We start from the raw sequence: 19,724 nt of genomic DNA on the forward strand, positions 1-19,724 counted from the left end.
TTTTGTTTTTTAGGGAAATGAGAACCAGGTCAGTGTTCGTATGTGTAATATTTTGAAGATGTATTTTTATATCAAATCAGCGTTACTGTATTTTTATTTAATGTACTGTACATTTTGACTCACATGTACAATGAAGGGAGACATTGAGCTTTGATGTTTTAAAAATGTTTGTTTCGTGTCATCTGCTGTACAAAGTATCGTTAGATAAAGTGTTAAATATAAGTTAAGTTTATACATAAAATTTGCTGAAACTGCTGTGTGATTTGACAGTGATTTCCTAAAAATCTACATATTTTCTGTTCATCTGCTCATCTGTTCATCACCTTATCAGGGTGATTAAAGGAATACAAAACTTAAGGTTATGGATATAACCCTGGTTCTCTGATTAGCATGAGTAAGTGTCTCACTATGGGAACATCTCCTGCGTGATCTCATCAGAAGCTCAAATAAGATTACGCCAGCTCTAATTGGCTGGCACCAGTGACGCCTATGTCAGGAGTGGATGGGACCCTCCTCCTATATATTGGGCTGACATAGTGTCATTTGTCATTCAAAACAAGCTCAACTCTTCCTCACTTCCATAGCAAGGAGAGTGGTCTGGTGAGACACTCATTCATGCTTATCAGAGAACCATGGTTATATCCATAACCTTAAGTTCTCTTTCATAGCATTCATTTTGTCTCTCCTTATGAGAAAACATACTGACTCCCGGATTGCCAGACATGCCTGAAAGGAAGACAATGGTCCTCAGTGGAGCTTAACAAAGGGGGAGCCACTTTCTCAGAAGAGCCAGTACTAAGGATTGAATGTGCCAGGGTTGGTGCCATGACATCCAACCTATAAAATCTAGCAAACAAGTGGACTGGGGTCCAGCATGCAGCCGCACAGACCTCTTGAATAGAACCTCCCTTAAAGAGAGACCACAAGGTTGCTAAACCTCTGGTGGAGTGTGCACGTAGGCCAGAGGGAGGCTGGAGACCCTTGCTACTATAAGCCAGGTCAATAGCCTCCACTATCCAGTGGGACAAACATTGCTTGTACACAGGCTTACCCTTGTGTGATTTTGTTCAAGACATGAATAACTGGTCACCCTTTCTAAAACCCTGAGCCCTGTCAACATAAATTTGCAGCGCACAAACTGGACACAAAGTATGCAGACGTCAATGCTCCTCAGAGGAGAAAGGCATGATAAAAAGCATGCCTGACCATGGGATAAGTCTAAGGACCGCACACAGGGGGTGAGTGTCCCAGTTAGAGGTTTTATTGCTGCAGGGGTAAAGCTTTTTTCCAACTTTGCTGGAGTTGTTAGCCATAGCCATGGTTAGCCAGTGGGCTATAGACGCAAGCAGGATCTCTAATTCGTTAAACAGATTGTGCAGCTATAGGCAAGAGTGAGGAGTGGGGTGGTAACATTGCTATTTTCCCCACTAGTGTAGGAGCGAAAAGTGGTGCTACTTTTCTCGAGGTATTGTGACTTGTTGTGTGGTATTGCTACCTTTATTAGCAAAATTATTACTACTTCTGTGTCAGAAAGTATCGCCACTTTCTGAGGTAAAAGTATTGCTTCTTAACTCTTAGACGTAGACGTAGACGTTGCTACTGTTCGTGAACTAGTTTGCAACTGTACAACTGGGAACAAAGCGTCCTTTGACCGAGTTGTGCACTCAAATCCGTCGACAATTTAGCTCAGCACCCAAAAGCGCAGTTGGTGACAGGCTTCTGTGAGAAGCAAGAAGAGGTTTTTGAATGACAACTGACGCCATGTCAGCCCAATATATAGGAGGAGGATCCCACCGCCTCCTGACACAGGTGTCGCTGGTGCCAGCAAGTCAGGGCTGGTGTAATGTTAGAGTTCATGAATTTAAGTACAAGAAGAAACAAATAACTGAGTTTTTAAGGGTTTTAAACAAAACAAGAGCAATTCTAATTACCAACAAAATCAATCTAAATAAAATTCACACACAAAGTCTTTGAGTAGATGAGGTTTTTTTGCAGGTTTATGAAAACATGTTCTTACTCATTAAAATTCATGAGTTAGAGCACAAAATACATGAACATTTAGTGCAGGCAACGACAATGTAGACCTGCATTTTGACACTAAATGATATAAACAGTATTTTGGAAGTTAGCAGACAAAACCTATCAGGGTGAGTTGTGAATGAAAAACAACATGGCAGTTAAAGAATCTTTTTGAAGAAATGTTCCTAAATTGACGTCAGTGGTCAGGGCTTGTAATTCAGGTTCTTCAGATTCTTGATCAGAGGTTGTGCAAGGAAGTGTAAACCACCACCGATCATGTGACTCACCAACATCATAAACAGCCAAGTCAGTCTTGTACAATAGCAGGAAATTATTGACCCTTGTTTGCAGGAACAGAAGCACCCTGGATTGAGGTGTTTCCTAGTTTATTATTATTCAGTTGTAACTGCAGTTAATGGCTGTTGCTCAAAGCAGGGAAGTACATGAATCCGCCGCACATTACCGGTGGCTTTTTTCCCTGAAAGTCTGTCAGTGTTTGTACATCATCAAAAGAAAAGGATGTGCTCAAGAAGACGGGGGTCATAGCTACAAATTCACATTATTCAAAGCTGTGGATGGTAAACTGTACTGGGAATGACCAGGCTGATAAATAACTGGAAGCTGGTTGGTGGAAATCCACGGTGCTTTCCTGCTGTGAGCCACCAACCCAGAGATGACTACTGTTATGTTTACAGTAATCAGGACCACAGCCAAAGAGATGTTTGAGGTTTATCAGCCTGACATTGGGAATTTATTAAGTTTTTAGTTTTATCAGTTTTTAATTATTCATATTTATTGACTGAGCTTAAATTAAAAAGAAATTCAAAGCAATACTGGAAGAAGTACTCGGATCCTTTACTTCAGTAAAAGTACCAATGCAGCAATGTAAAAATACTCCATTACAAGTATTATGAGCTTGATGTAGTTAAAGTATTGCAGTAAAAGTAGTGGTTTGGTCCCTCTGACTGATATATTATTATATATGACATCATTAGATAATTAATACTGAAGCATCAGTGTTAGAGCAGCATGTTACTGTTGTAGCTGCTGGAGGTGGAGCTAGTTTTAACTACTTTATACAGTTAGTTAGTTTAGTCCAGTGGTTCCCAACCTAGGGACCTTTCTGATCAAAGGTCAGGTTGTGGAGTTTTAGCTGAATATTAAATATGATGGTAATTACCTAACCTGTGCAATGAAATATCAATTTCAAGACCTTTTCTGTCCAAGTCAGAAAGTGGGATGTGTCAGTGTCAGTGTCAGTGGTGTGGAGCATTTCCCATCAAGTCTTATTTTAGTAAGTGGGTGTTAGTCTCCATCTTGTGGTAGCAGGATGAACAAACAGCCAAAAACAGACTTTTTACTGAATTGTACTGAAGTTTATTAATTATATTGCTGACTGAAAAAGAGGAAACTGTCTTCCTGCAACCCAAACTGTAAGTTTCTGAACATAAAGAAATCACCGAAGAAGAATACAGCATATAACATTTAAAAAACACACAAACATCAACTTTTACATTGAGGCTGAACTTATTGAGAATAAAGTCAGAATTAAAATAAGTAAACCAGCACAGTATACTTCACAAAAATAGTTTCATCGTTCAAAAGTCAAAAACTCAAATGTCAAAAAGTAAACTCTATTGTACCGCAGATTAAACACCAAAACACTCAACTTAAACAAGTTAACAAAATACCCGTAAATATCCCCTGAAATAGAGGAAAACAGAGATATTGTTGCTTTTAACAGTAAAGTTTGATATTGTGTGATTAATCGTAACTTGGTGAAAACTGGAACATTTTTGCAAAATGTATGTTGTACATTCATATCAATAAGTAAATTAAAACTTAATAAATAGCATAAAAATAATTATAATAATGTAAAAATTTCAACAACAGTGGATAAAGAGTGCATCTTCATCAGTGCAGTTATTTTTTTACTTTCAGTACCAACAGTACACAAAGCAAAAGAAAGTAAGTACAAAAGTAAACAAAAAACTGAGCAAGAGTGCAAAACAAAGCTAAGCTTACCTTTAATTTAACCCAGTTAAATTGTTTGTGCTTGTTTATGTTCTTTTTAGCATTAGATAGGGCTAAACATACAAATCTTTTCTTTTATAAATATAATACAGCTAAAGTTCAGCTAAAATATCACTTTGGTCTTTTGCACAAAACCAAATTTTACTGTTAAATCCTTAAAAACTGAAAAACATCCTGAAGCATCATGTCATATTTCCCTCAACCATAAACTACCTAAAGACTTAAAAAAGAACTTAAATATTTAGAAATGTACATAAAACTTTAACAACATATAAAACCAACGTATATTTTGTTTATTCTTCTGACGTTTGTGTTGATTTTTAAGCTATAGGGAAAAAAACACCTATCACCTATCCATGCATAGCTTAGCTTCGTAGCAATTCCACTGCGTTGTGATGAGAAGATAAATCAGGAGATCGGAAGATAAAATTGCAGTGACAGAAGCACTGAAATACAGCATGTGTTTTTCTTTTTACATAAAATGTAAAAGGAAACTTTGAAAAAAATTTTGGCAAGCAAGATTTAAAAAAAGAAAATCTAGTTTACCTTTCCTGAAATGACAACAACATTTGAAATGAAATCAGTCACATATAGGCTAACTCATTAGCAGCCTCTTGTGCACAATATCAACCACAGTTGTGTCAAAGCTTATAAAAAAACCTCTGTCCACCCCGTCTGCTTCTCTTTTATCTACATTTCTGTCAAAAAATTAGATTTGGGGTTAGCGAGTTAACTTCAACGACGGTGGTTCACTTTTAACGGGGTATATCACCATGGTAACAGTTAACCTGCTCTGGAGCATCAGATCACAGTCTGTCAACACCCCGATCACTGACAGATCAGATCACTGAAAAAAAGGAGTCATTATTGCTACAGGATCTCAACATGAACAAAAGTCCTGAATTACAACAAAGTGACAAGTAGAGAAGAGCAACATACATTTTTGTGGGTCAGTAGAAACATTTTATTGTTCCAGGCTTTCTGTTTCCACTCTGGTTTTAAAACAGAGCTTCCAACAAACAGAGAGCTCGTTTACGACACTAAACACATGATGATGATTTTAGCTGCATTTTAATTGTGAAAAGTTTATTTTATCCCCAGAGTGACAGCTGACAGCTTGGATGATTTTACTCTCTGATTCCATCACTGCAGCTCAGAATAACATGAGACAACTGTGTGATGATAACTGGAAATAAAAACCAAAGATTGTCTTTTATTAGAAAAAATAATGATTATAAATGCAATATTTGGGTCAGATGAACCCCATCAGTCATTAACTACTTTTAAACTCTTTGCTCAGTAGCAGAGACAGTCTGACATTACTTTTAAGGTTTTTTAATGTGACATATTCAGAATGTTTTCTTCAGCATCCAACTAAATAGCAAAAAATACTCCACTACGCCCAAATCCTGCTTCATAGTACAGGTCTCTGGACTAGCGCAACAAAGTCTTCTTTAGGACCTTCTTCCTGTGTTCACGTCGTTGCTGCTACCCCAGACACATCTGACCAATGAGCAGAGAGAATGATCTCACCTGGCTTTTAATGCGTTTTCTCTTTGTGAGAAGAAACTGAACAAGGTTTACAAACTCATCCACTGATTCAGACCAAAGCAAACAAACTATAGGTTTGAAAACACCATAATAGAAAGCAAATAAGTGTACTTTCCAATGTGTTGAACTATTCCTTTAAGTCACAGAAAGCGAAATGTTTCAGATCATCATCAGATCAGATGTATAATGGTAATTTCATTCTATTTGAGTGAACTTGGAAGTCAGCTGTGTGTATGTGAGGTGCTAAAAATCACACTGATAACTCATAAATCAGCAAGGTGTTCAACAAACTGCTGTGGTAAAAGTTGTGGCCAGAGCAGAGGAAATAAATTTAAACCTAAACTGGTGTTGGACTTCTCTGTTTTCTGAGGAAGTGAAAACCTTTTAACAGATGTATTTGTAATATATGAGGGTAGTTTGTGCTGTGAACTGTATTCATTTTTGTTAGATGCTTTAAAAAAGTTTGTATATGTGATTGGAAGTTGTATAGAGGCAGTTAGACCTTGTTTTATGGAGAGTAACAAACGACCAAATTTATTTACTGGTTTGAAATTAATCTCTGATTTGATTTGAAAAACTGATCACCCTCACCCACAGTGAGCTTGATCAGTGTCAGAAACTGGCCGACATTTTAAATTAAACATACACACATAGGTGCAGTTTTGAAAGAGTTGATGCATTAATTCTCGCATCATAAGAGTATGTTCCAGAGGAAATGTGGATACGTGGTAAAGCAGAGCACAGTTTCACATGGTGTGACCAACATCCTGACATCAAATGGTATTCTGCGAGTTATTCTCGGTTCAGTTTCAGTCAACCTGCTGCAGAGACGGACGAGCTTTACGCACCTGTGAGTCTTGCTGCATTCAGGAGCGATGAGTTGCAGAGCAAAAGGTAAGAAAAACTGTTTACAACACAATAATAATCAGGTTATTAAAGTTATAAACAGGTTGTATGGAGGTTACATGTTCATACTGATCACAAAACACATAGTCAGTGATGATGAATATGGCTGATGTGATTTTACTGCGACTAACTGACAAACATATCATAATCTATATTAGAACCATACATACTGAAAAATGTCATTACTACATAGGACCATTATAACTTTAATTCTGATTTAGTTTAGTTACAACATTATAATCATTATCCCATGTTTTCTAAAAATACTGTATACTGTATGATATACTGGTCTAGTACATTAATTACTCTATTGAGTAAGCATAATGTACAAAATCTGTATCTGTATGAAATGATAAAATACACAGACATTGTATGTTCATATAAGTGTATCATAAGATATATGTGTAGCATATATATATGTGCTAATAGATTATTTTCTATGTGTTACTTTTAACACTAATTATTATTTAGTTGTTTATTTTTACAGGAACAGATATAAGAATGACATTTTCACTAAGCAGACTAATGCCGTATATACTAGCAATCAGACGCATTGTGGTGCTGCCTCCTTAAAATATTTGAGATTGTATGACATCATATTATATAAACTACAGCCGCTTTTCTGTATGTTTTAACTCTGCCTGATACACACATTACTGGTGGTCACTTTTACTGTACAACATCCTTAAAAAAACCCAAAAGTACTCCTGTTGATACACATAAGTGTTGTGGATATTTTGAGTGATGGTCAGCACCTCAGTGGAGAAAAGCGCACACGAGCCTTTGATGTCTTAAAGCTGAAAATGTTTATTGAAGTACTTGGCCGAGGAGAACTGAAATGGCGAACATTGAAGTCATCTGCAACTCGGATGCTGTCTCTTTCTGTTTTACCCCTGAAAGTCTGAGCCTTAGTCTTTAACCTCAGCAGATCAACCTACAATATGAAAATTAGTCTAATTGGTTCACTAGTTTCTAAACGGGGAACTGTATTTTACCCGTGTCAGTTCAGGTCACGTTGCATGGAACTTCAGGTCGCTGTCAGGTCACACTCTGGTTACGCGTTCACCTATCTGTGTTGTCTAGGAAGGCCTCCCCCGACCTTGGTGACCATGGCAACGCTGATTTACCCTCTATCAGAGTGGTTTCTGGTTTCCCCAAAACATCACAGACAGCTGGACTCTCAAGGAGAGGAGAAAATGTCCCCTTTCTGCTTAAGAATTACAGTGTGACCTCAAGGCCCAGGCTTGACCCAGTGTAACTCAAAAAGATGGAAAATTCCCTAACAATCCCCTCTTATTGATCATAAGATCAATACCAACTAATCATTAGATTTACAGACCGTCAGAGTGCATCTACAGAGCAGAAACAACATGCACATTACAGAATCATTCTGCCACCGAGGGCAGTTATGAGGCAAATCCTCAAAGAAGATCCCCTGAAACACCAAGGTGTTAAAGGAGGTCATGACAGAGGTCACCGGTCACATGAACCTACAGACAGAGGCCAAGACACTTTCTGCCTCCTACTAGATGAAACCCTGGCAATGTAAAGGGGGTTCACACAAACATACTTGATTACATCAGAACAATAAAACAAATGATTAAACAATCGAGATGACCAACTTCAATCAAATACAAAATCAATCACAATAATCATCATCATCATAATCAATCACATTGTGAAGTCTTCAACCCATATGCATTACGTACAGTAGAGGGTCACCACCATGGAGAGGTTACTAGCACATACGATGCATGGTCCATCCTCGTGGAGCAATCATCTTCACGTTCATCAACTATCAATCACAAACATTTCACGATAATCAAGATACAATCATGTCTATGAAAAATATGAGTTCTAGATCTAGATCTTAAACAGATTACTAAAATTACTAATCCACTTGATTACTAGACTTACTTTCTTTATTCAGATCAACAATTACACACACCATCAAAGCAAGAATCATCAAAAAGCTATGTTGAGATGTTGCCTGCAAATAGAAAATGATATGTTTTTTTTTCAACTTTATTCAGTACAGACAAACATACCTCTATTCTATTCAGCTCTCTGTTTAATTTCCACTTTTTTAGAAGTGTTTTTTACAGGTTTGAAGTTTCCTCCTCCTCATCTTCCTCCTCTGAAGGAATGTCATCCAGGTCAAGGCGCTGAATCCACTCATGGAAGTCTGCAAAATCATAATACCTCGTACCCACATTATTAGTAGCTGTAGTGTCCACAGTTATACGCACCTTTGGTTCAGATTCAGCTGCTGCGATTGTGTTTATGGATGCAAAGTAACCACTCCAGAGATAACTATCATCCTCATCAGTTTCATCATTCCCACTGATCTTACAGCTTTTCAGCTCTCCCGTACCCTCTTGAAAATTAACACCTCACAGTCTACAATCAGGATAACTTTTCAGCTACTGTTTGGAGAAATACCACAATTCCAGAGGTCTGGTCAAAGATACAGTAGGTGTGAACGTTACCTTCATTAACCTGGGTGCACTCTGCTTTGTCTTAGTTAGGGCTTTATCATCCGTGGTCCATCACCATTTACCTCGAGAAAAAGTTAAGGGATATGCAACATAACATTTACTTTACATCTGTCAATGGGACATTCAAACACAACAGAGTTCACAGTTCGTTTTGCTCGGGAGAGAGCTGGAAACACATGTCCATCAGTCTTTTCTGACTCTTTTTCTTCAGACTCTCTCACTGCAACATTGTCAATATGTCTCTCAGTTTTGTCTGGACTTACAGTGATGCTGAGTCCAGAGGGACTCGTTTATCTGTCTTTACATTTTTTATTAGCAACATTTGGTGGTATTTTGTCTCCACAGGAGAGGAACCAAGTGGCAGACCTGCAGGAGGAAGGTGGTTGAGGAAACAGTTCCAAAAGTTATTTAGAGGCAACAGAGCTCAAGCTGGTCCAAACACCATCTCTGTAACTGATGGACACCTCTCACCTGGCGATAAGGAACCCCAAAACGGTCAGTTAATGGAGCTAACATCAGAAACATCCAGCCATTAGCTAGCCATTAGCCAGCCATTAACCGTTAATGTTTGAATAGGACTGCACTTCCCTGCAGAAAACAGGAAGAAACAGAAATATTTTAGGAACAGAGATAAAGTTAATGGTTGAATTCTGTTTCTACAATAAACATGTGTTCAAGGCCACAAACACTATATGTATACATACATACTGAGAAACATTTTACTGGTACTGCTTTCAAAAATAATGCCATGAATAGTTTTTATTCATACCATATCTTTGAATTTTGGACTGTTGGTCACACTAAAAAGCAATTCGAAGGGTTTGTAATGAGCATAAATATCATCTGTATTTTGGAAAGTTATCACAGGAAGTTTTATGCCACACTTTATTGTAAACACCACCGCCAGCAGCTCAAAACAAGGTCTGCTCTTTGCTTTTCTCCCTCAGTGATACTCACATTTGAGGAACTCCTTGAGGCAAACCATTTGTCTGAGGCCAGCCAGCTGCTGATAGAGAGAGAGGAGCGTCTGTTTGGGGAGATAACAGAAGCAGAGGCACTTGAACATCAGGAGGAAGAAGTAGACAAGTTTGATGCAGACCGCAAAGCCCTGAAGGACCTCGTAGTGCAGACTCTGAAACAGTCTCTCAGCACAGAAGTCAACGTTGAGGCTCTAACATCTGCAGTGAAGGCCGTCTGCCAGGAGGAGGAGCAGGACAAGCAGTGGAAGCAGAGAGATGGGACACCGCCGGCCTGGAGGCCCAGCGGCTGGAAGAAGCTCCACGATTCAACGCTCTGCAGCTTGGTGGAGGAGCACATGGACAACACCTCCTCCAGCCGCCCTGCAGACCTGGTGGAGAAGTCGTCTCTTCAGGTAGACATCTGCAGCATGGGCAGGCAGCTGAAGCAGGACCTGCTGTGGGTGGTGGAGGTGGTGAAGAGCTGCTACCCACCGGAGCTGAACATCTGTAATTCCTACGCCAAGTGGTACCACCAAACCTTCAGTGCCAGACTCAAAAAGATTGCAGAGTTTGGTCTAGATGACAAAGACTGCACTTCCTTCCTGCTCTGGGTGAACGACTATTATCCAGAGTGAGTCATTAATTCAATGTATCTTATTATTATAAAACAATAACATGGTTCAAAATCAACATTTGGTGAATAATCTTATATTTCTGAATCCATTCTGTTCTATATTGGTGTATTTTTGTTCTGGTGGTAGCAGTGCCCAAACATGATGATGTCTGTCCATGTGTTGGTCCATCAGTCCATCCTCTGTCCAACGTATCAGACCAAGATTTCTCAACAACTACTTGACAGATAACAGTAAATTTATTGGTGGAATAAAGTATACAGTATGTAAAGTATCCATTTTCCAGCATTTTCCAGCTTTATATTTGCACTCCGCTATATGTTGGAGGTAAATATTGTACTCTTTTACTCCACTATGTTTATTTGTCAGCTTTAGTTAATGGTTACTTTGCAGATATATATTATTAATAGAAATATAATCAACAACTAAATGAACATATATTATTATAGATTATATAAAGTAATTAAAATTGGCCCTACCTTACACATAATAAATCAATAATTAATAATCAAATAATATATTATTTAATTTTATCCTGAATTGGGCCATTCTGCATAATGAGTGCTTTTACTTTTGGTACTTTAAGTATATTTTGATGCTAATACTTGTGTACCTTTCTTTCCATAAAATTTTGAATGCAAGATCTGAAGTAAAAGATCTGAGTACTTCACCCACCACTGGTAAATTTAGCATCAATATTCATGATCTCCAGAGGATGATTCCCAATAATTATCTGACATAATGATTATTCCTTTATCCTGTTATCTGGATGTGTGCAAAATTCACATGAAATCCTAATCTGTAGAGTTCATGTTTCTTGAATTGTTAATGACTGTGAATGTGATGTCTGCTCTCTGTGTCAGAATCCTTCGAAAGCCAGAGCTGGCCAGTGAGATCGATCACGAAGCGTTGGGAAAGCTGCTGCCTGAAAAGTTACTGGAACCTCTGGAGGAACAGTACCTGAGCAAACAACAGGTAGATTCATTATATTTTAGTTATGTATAACAGTTTATAGTTTTAGTGTGTTTGGGTTTGGTAGTTTTACTCAAACTTCAGTCAATCAGTATGATCAACACTTCTGTGCAGAGTGAGATATTGCAGCAACTACGGGTTAGATTGTTGTTACACTTGTTGTGGATATCCATGGTCCCCAGTAGATGAATCTCAATGTTTTACAATACAGTACATAAGACTTTATTAATCTCACTAGGGGCAATTTGTTTGGAGCAGCTTGTGGTTAACACAACACAATAACATAGAAATAAATAATGCAATATACAACACAAAAGGAGTAAAAAACACAAAGGAGCTGTATGTGGAATCCATAAATAAATAAATAAATAAGCTTAACAGACACAATAAAAAAGATCAGTTAAAACATCTACCAACAATGACAATTGCAGAAGGAATGAACAATTTAAAATAGCGGTTAGTTTTACAAGCAGGTAAAACATAACGATGCCCTGATGGCAACAGAGAACATTCACTTGCTAGAACAAGCCCAGATTAAACTATAATACTTGTTGCTTTCTGGATGATTTTAGATGATCTAATCTCGAGCTCCAGCAACAGGCCACATTTGTCTACCCTTTGGACAATAATCAATTTTAATTTGATTGACCTGATGACATTTTCGCTAGTGCCACCCTGGTAGAATCATAGAAATTCATGCCTTAAACAAAAAAGTAGAGTAGAGTAGTAGAGTGTTATGTGTGTTAAAAGTAACAGCTGCATGTTGTTTTTTGTACATCCAGAGTGAGCTGACGACTTGCATCGACCGCGTCCTGGAGGAAGCAAAGCAAAAGTGGGATGACGGAGAGGAGCCGTCAAGAAAGGACGGCTGCTTTGTCAGTCCTGTGGCCTACGATCTCATTCCGGTACAGTATTATCAACACAACATAATGTTAAATCAATTATCATTTTTAAATGCAGTAATTCATTCGTGTTCTCTATCTGTCTTTAGCCCATCAATGGTATTGTGACTACAACTGTAAAAGTTGTGGGAGACCAAAGCAAGGCCCAGGATTTAACGTACCAACTGAAAGATTTACTACAAAGGTAACAAGACTGATTACTTGTTTCTAAATATTGTCATTTATAAATGCAATTAGTTCTATTCTTTATGATATCAACACTTCAAATACAAACTCCTGCAGGTTCAGGATCTTCCAAGACGACATCATGAAGCGAAGCAAACCGAACAGCAAGCCGTTCATCAAGGCAATACTCAGCTGTATTGAACATTTCAGGTACTTTTCTGACATTTATACAAACTCACAGTTTAAAGGACAGGTTCACTTTTTTTCAAGTCTGTCTTAAAACTACAGTCAGGTGTCCATATGAACAGTGAAAGAGGTTTTCCTCGCTGTAATCATTCCTCCTGTTCATACCGGCTATTAACCATTTATTGTACTTCCATATCTGTGGTGTACTGTGGTTTTATGATGATAAAAACTGTATATTAGCAATAGCTATAAACTCTCTGATGTGCAGCACATCAGTTTCATGCTCTGTATTGGAACTATGTAGAATTGCATTGTCCATATCAAAAAAAATAAGGAAGATCCTTCAAATGTGCTTTCAGTGTAAGTGATGGAGGCCAAAATCCACAGTGTGTCCACACAGTCATTTAAAAGTTGTTGTGAAGCTTATATGAGGTTTCAGCAGTCTGAGTTACTCATATCAAGTGGATATCTGACACATTTTTCAGTCTTTTTGGCATCAAATTCCCTCTTTGTGTTTCCCTGTTGAGCTGCGGTGGAAGTATAGTAACAAAAAGACTGTAACGTTGAAAGATATCTACTTGATTTGACTCATTTGGATGCTGAAGCTTAATATTAGCTTTAGATAAACTTTTAAATACATTTTTGCACAGAAGGAGGACTGTGGATTTTGTCCCCCATCACTTACATTGTAAGTGCATTATGAAGGGATCTTCTAATAGTCAGTATGAACAGGAGGAATGATTACAGCAAGAAAAACATGTTTCAATGTTCATTTGATCTTCTGACTGTTTTCAGACAGCCTTGAAAAATTGCGAACCCGTCCTTGAACATCAGCTAATTTGAGGGTTTTCCTGTGGTCTGTCTGCAGGGACTTCCTCATTAAGAAGAGTGATCTGTTCCCAGCGGATGTTCAGGAAAGCTGTTTGTCTGTTCTGATGGACATGAAACAATCTGCTCACATGTATTTACTAAGCCCTGTACATGAGGTCCTCAAGGTAAGTTTATTTACAAGTGATTTAAAGGCTGGTCATGTTCTATATTTTTCTTATAGTCCACTAATCCCATGAAAAGATTTGTGTATCCAGAGTCTGATATATCTTAGTCCTCTGTGTAATTTACCCTCATTGTTGTCCAAAAACTATTAAAACACATCAATGAACCACACTGACACACTTTTGTTTAACAAGTGTTTAACAAGCCACAGAATCAGGAAATCAGCTAAAACTGACAGACTAAACATATTTTTACTCACTGCTTTCTTCCTCAAACTAAACTTATTCTCCTGTTGCCCTGATATTATATTATTTCTCTAAGAACGGCATCAATTATAAATACCTACACTTAGACAACAATTTAGACATTTAACTTTTTTTTATGTATTCTTGCACCAAACAATTATTTTCATTTGTTTTCTTTGTTTTTCTATCAAAGAAACTGTCTTGGTAGCATAATTTTAGCTTCAGTGAGATATTCATTGTAACAAAGGGCAAGAAAATTGAATTTACAAAACAGAAATAACATAAACAAAAAAGCAAAACATCAATTAACAAAAGAAGAAAATAAGAAATAAAGGTGAGTCTTGTTAAGTTTTTTTATTTAATTCAGCAGATGGTCTCCCTTAATTTTTATTTGAGCTCTGGGAACAACCACATCCACAGGGATTTGCTAAATTTTAGTTACTATTTGGACACAACAATTCATAAAATGTGCTCATGGATGAATTTTTACCACAAATTCTGAGCCACTGTGGACGATCTGTTTGTGGTAAAAGTTAGAGATAAAATATTTCACTGTCTCATGGATTATATTTGTATCTCACACAGCCACTGTACCGCAAGCTGGGAACCAGTGACTGGTTGAATAACTCAACGTTTGAGAATCTGCTGGTCAGCATTGAACAAGAGATTCAGGATCTTCACGGTGCAGCTGAATCGTGTCACCAGGTAAACTGAAGAAACCATGACACACACTCTTCAATTCAAATTAAGAACAAGCCACAGTTTTTTTTTTTTTTTTCAAGTTTTAGCTCCTTAAAGGTGCAGTGTGTAGAATTTAGTGGCATCTAGCAGAACAGACTTGGCAGAAATGGAATATAATATGCATAAGTATGTTTTAATTACTGTATGATTACTTGAAAATAAGAATCATTGTGTTTGCGTTACCTTAGAATGAGCCCTTTATATCTACAAACGGGAGTGGGTCCTCCATCATGACGCCATCATGTTGCAACCCCATGTTTCATTTCTACAGTAGCCCAGAACGGACAAACCAAACACTGGCTCTAGAGAGGGCCTTTTGCATTTTTCGTGAGTTTTGTGGCCACCGTAGGTTCTACGCTTGGAAGGGGAGGGGGAGGGGTATTCAGTTGGTTGCAATCTGCAACGTCACCACTAGATGCCACTAAATCCTACGCACTGCACCTCTAACTACATGTTAAATCATGTTAACTTTACATTACTACAGACCATTTTCCAAAGCGGACTGCAGTTTAAATGTTTTGAATATAATTTTTACCTTTCAGGTGGCCATTGGTTTCCATTAATTTACATTCAGAGAGATTTTACATTTACATACAGTATGAAAATCAATTACCAGAACACAAAAATGTAAGTTAACTTTGATGGATTAAACATCTCAAGCAAGATTCAAGAGTCTGCCAAAGATTTTCAAACTGTACAGAGGTTAGTGAAACCCAATGGCTGCCTGGATGTTAGGAAAAATGCATATTACAGTATGGTTTGCAAAACAATTAGTAATATGTGAAATATTCATAATTTATGTAGTAAAGGGAGTAAAACACAGGAAATTACTGGTGTAGTTCTATAGATTCACAAATTATCTGGCAAATCAAGCGGTTCTTCAAACAACAAGCACAAAATAGTTTAATTTGAAGCTAAAATAATGTTGTTTTTTATCCTGATTACTGATTTGATTGCAGGATCTGATGGGCCAGCTTCACCAGGAAGTGACAGCAGAATATGTGAAGAGGCTCCTGAGAGGGGAAGTCAAACTGAAGGACAAGGAGCGTCAGGAGAAGGCCTACATGACTGTGAAAGACAACGCGGAGAGTTTGCACAATTTATTCGTGAAAATGGTGAGACTCAAGCACAAAATCTAAAAGTTTTAGATTTTAACAAAACATTATTTTTTATTGCAGCATGTTATGTTCAACATCAGAAATTCCAAGGAAAAAATACATCACTGAACTAAGTGTTAACGAGTTCCTGGGAAAATCCACTTTAAAAACAATTAACAATAAAGAAAATCCTCCCTAAAACACGTGGCTTGTATATCACTGTTGAAGTAAACTTGAAGACTAAACTTAATTACTTCACAGGGATCAAAGGAGGACTGGTTGAAGGAAATCCTGAGCAAGATTGCAGAAGTGCTGAAACTCCAAGACCTCCCTGCCATACAGTTACAAGTAGTATCACTGGGAACTGATTATCCTGACCTCAGGTAAGCATTACAGTCTACTTGTTGGATTCATTTTATTATTATTATTAGCAAAAGCAAATGTGCACTGTCCTTATTTAGCTGTGATTGACCTAATAAAGACAGAATCATTAAACATGGTTTACCTGACATTAGGGTGAACATTAACAAACATATTTTCAGTAAGAGCTGACAGGAAGCAGGAAGTGAATTGAGCTAAAACTTCTCACGAGTGCAGATGTTTCCTGGCAGCGGGATGATGTTGATGACAGATGACAAGTGCTGCTGTTAAATGAAAGCTTGTTACGACAGTCTGTAGATGTAGTCAGTAATGTTCCCAGTGAGAGTCAACAGTTTACAGATGATGAGGTTTACTTCCAAATTTTTCCAAATTGTGACAGTAAACTGTCTTGTCTTTAGCCAGGTTGGCTGTTTCCCCATGTTTACAGTCTGTTTGCTAAACCAAGATAACTGTCTACTGGCTATAGTTTCATATTTAGCATGAAGACATGAGAATAGTATCAATCTTCTCATCTAACTATCAGCAAGTATTTGCAGGAGTAGGAATATGTTGTGTACTTCCACACCATAATCTACTTTATTGTTATAGTAATCTTCTAATAATTAGATTAATGTTGTCCTGGATTAAAATAGTTCATTTCTAATGTTTCTATTCTTTCATCCACAGTGAAAAACACGTTTCGGCTCTGCTCAAGCTCAAGACTAACCTCACCAAAGCCGACAGGAGAACCGTCAAAGTAATTCTGTCAGACGCTTTGAAAGAAACCAACGTTGTCAATGCTCGCCCTTTTTTCTCCAGAGTTCTGGTGAAATGAAACGTTCACTCCAGCGATACGTTCTCCTCAGCTGGGAACAAAGCGCCCTGTGACCGAGTTGTGCACTTGAGTCCGTCGACAGTTTAGGTTAGCACCTGATAGCACAGTCGTCGACAGGCTTCTGTGAGAAGCAAGAAGAGGTTTTTGAATGACAACTGACGCCATGTCAGCCCAGTGTATAGGAGGAGGATCCCATCACCTCCTGACACAGGCGTTGCTGGTGCCAGCCAATCAGGCCAATCAGTGTAATTCATGAATTTAAGTACAAAAAGAAACAAGTAACAACAACAACAACAACAACAAATCACCAAAGAAAAATACAGCATATAACACTTAAAAAATACACATATGCATTGTGATGAGAGGATAAATCAGGATAAACCTGCAGTGACAGAAGCCCTGAAATACAGCATGTGTTTTTCTTTTTACATAAAATGTAAAAGAATTCTTTGAGAAAAATTTTGGCAAGCAAGATTTAAAAAGAAAATTTAGTTTACCTCTCCTGAAATGACAAATTTTACTGTTAAGTCCTTAAAAACTGAAAAACCTCCTGAAGCATCATGTCATATTTCCCTCAACCATAAAGACTTAAAAAAGAACTTAATTGTTTAGAAATGTACATAAAACTTTAACAACATATAAAACCAACGTATATGACGTTTGTGTTGATCTTTAAGCTATAGGGACAAAAACACCTATCACCTATCCATGCATAGCTTAGCTTCGTAGCAATTCCACTGCGTTGTGATGAAAAGATAAATCAGGAGATCGGAAGATAAAATTGCAGTGACAGAAGCACTGAAATACAGCATGTGTTTTTCTTTTTACATAAAATGTAAAAGGAAACTTTGAAAAAAATTTTGGCAAGCAAGATTTAAAAAAGAAAATCTAGTTTACCTTTCCTGAAATGACAACAACACTTAAAAGGAAATCAGTGACACTTAGGCTAACTCATTGGCAGCCTCCTGTGCACAATCCTAATCACAGTTGTGTCAAAGTTCATAAAAAACCTCTGTCCACCCCGTCTGCTTCTCTTTTATCTACATTTCTGTCAAAAGATCAGATTGAGGAACTGAAATCAGTAAATAACAGACTTGGTTTTAATGGAATTCATGTGATCAGAAAAGTTCATGAATAGTCCAGAAGCCTGTACTACGAAGCAGGATTTGGGGTTAGCGAGTTAACTTCAGGTTTAACTTTCAGTTTTCAGGTTTTCGACGGTGGTTCACGTCTTAACGGGGTACATCGCCATTCATTGACATTTAGGCTAACTCATTAGCAGCCTCTTGTGCACAATCCTAATCACAGTTGTGTCAAAGCTTATTAAATAAACCTCTGTCCACCATGTCTGCTTCTCTTTTATCTACATGTCTGTCAAAAGATCAGATTTAGGAACTGAAACCAGTAAATAACAGACTTGGTTTTAACAGAATTCACGTGATCAGAAAAGTTCAAGAATAGTCCAGAGGCCTGTACTACGAAGCAGGATTTAGGGTTAGCGAGTTAACTTCAGGTTTAACTCTGTGTTTTCAATCCTAGAACGGTGGTTCACTTCTTAACAGGGTACATCACCATGCTAACAGCTAACCTGTTCCAGAGCAGGTTAACTTCAGAGGATCGGATTACAACCTGTCAATGCCCTGAACACTGACCAATCAGATTCACTGGGAAAAAAGAGTCATCATTCCTACAGGATCCTAACATGGACAAAAGTCCTGAATTACAATAAAGTGACAATATATATATTTTATAGGTCAGTGGAAACATTTTATTGTTCCAGGCTTTCTGTTTCCACTCTGGTTTTAAAACAGAGCTTCTAACAAACAGAGAGATCGTTTACGACACTAAACACATAATGATGATTTTAGCTGCATTTTAATTGTTTAAGTTGATTTTATCCCCAGAGTGACAGCTGACAGTTTGGATGATTTTACACTCTGACTCCATCACAGCAGCTCAGAATAACATGAGACAACTGTGGGATAATAACTGGAAATAAAAACCAAAGATTGTCTTTTATTAGAAAAATAATCCACACACTGTTAATTGGCTCCCATGATTATAAATGCAACATTTGGGTCAGATGAACCCCATCAGTCATTAACTACTTTTACACTCTTTGCTTCGGTAGCAGAAACAGTCTTTACTTTTCATTACTTTTAAGGTTGTTTAATGTGACATATTCAGAATGTTTTCTTCATTATCCAACTAAATAGCAAAAAATACTCCACTAAGCCCAAATCCTGCTTCATAGTACAGGTCTCTGGGCTAGTGCAACAAAGTCTTCTTTAGGACCTTCTTCCTGTGTTCACGTTCTTGCTGCCGCCCCAGACACACCTGACCAATGAGCAGAGAGAATGATCTCACCTGGCTTTTAATGCGTTTTCTCTTTGTGAGAAGCAACTGAACAAGGTTTACAAACTCATCCACTGATTCAGGCCAAAGCAAACAAACTATAGGTTTGAAAACACCATAATAGAAAGCAAATAAGCGTACTTTCCAATTTGTTGAACTATTCCTTTAAGTCACAGAAAGTGAAATGTTTCAGATCATGATCAGATCAGATGTATTTTGGTCATTTCATGCAGCAAAATCTGATTATTGTATCTATTTGAGTGATCTTGGAAGT

General features: G+C 37.6%; 1 protein-coding gene across 1 annotated transcript; it reads left to right on the forward strand.

Moving 5' to 3' along the window:
- Positions 1-9,101: 9,101 nt before the first annotated feature.
- On the forward strand, positions 9,102-18,737 carry LOC122998445 (tumor necrosis factor alpha-induced protein 2-like). Its single transcript, XM_044375351.1, has 11 exons — positions 9,102-9,503; positions 9,956-10,598; positions 11,463-11,574; positions 12,354-12,476; positions 12,563-12,657; positions 12,756-12,848; positions 13,693-13,819; positions 14,648-14,767; positions 15,763-15,918; positions 16,162-16,283; positions 16,948-18,737. The coding sequence occupies exons 1-11, from the start codon at positions 9,245-9,247 to the stop codon at positions 17,093-17,095; spliced, it is 1,998 nt and encodes a 665-aa protein (XP_044231286.1). The 5' UTR covers positions 9,102-9,244; the 3' UTR covers positions 17,096-18,737.
- The last annotated feature ends 987 nt before the right edge of the window (positions 18,738-19,724 follow it).

The sequence above is a fragment of the Thunnus albacares genome, chromosome 15, assembly GCF_914725855.1.
Source record: "Thunnus albacares chromosome 15, fThuAlb1.1, whole genome shotgun sequence".
NCBI classification, from domain to species: domain Eukaryota; kingdom Metazoa; phylum Chordata; class Actinopteri; order Scombriformes; family Scombridae; genus Thunnus; species Thunnus albacares.

Bases quoted from the DNA above. Each gene is read 5' to 3' on its own strand.
- LOC122998445 (XM_044375351.1), top strand. From the start codon at position 9,245: ATGTCTCTCAGTTTTGTCTGGACTTACAGTGATGCTGAGTCCAGAGGG. The intron at 11,575-12,353 runs GTAGATTCATTA...TTGTACATCCAG, and splicing joins AGTACCTGAGCAAACAACAG to AGTGAGCTGACGACTTGCAT. The intron at 12,658-12,755 runs GTAACAAGACTG...AAACTCCTGCAG, and splicing joins CTGAAAGATTTACTACAAAG to GTTCAGGATCTTCCAAGACG.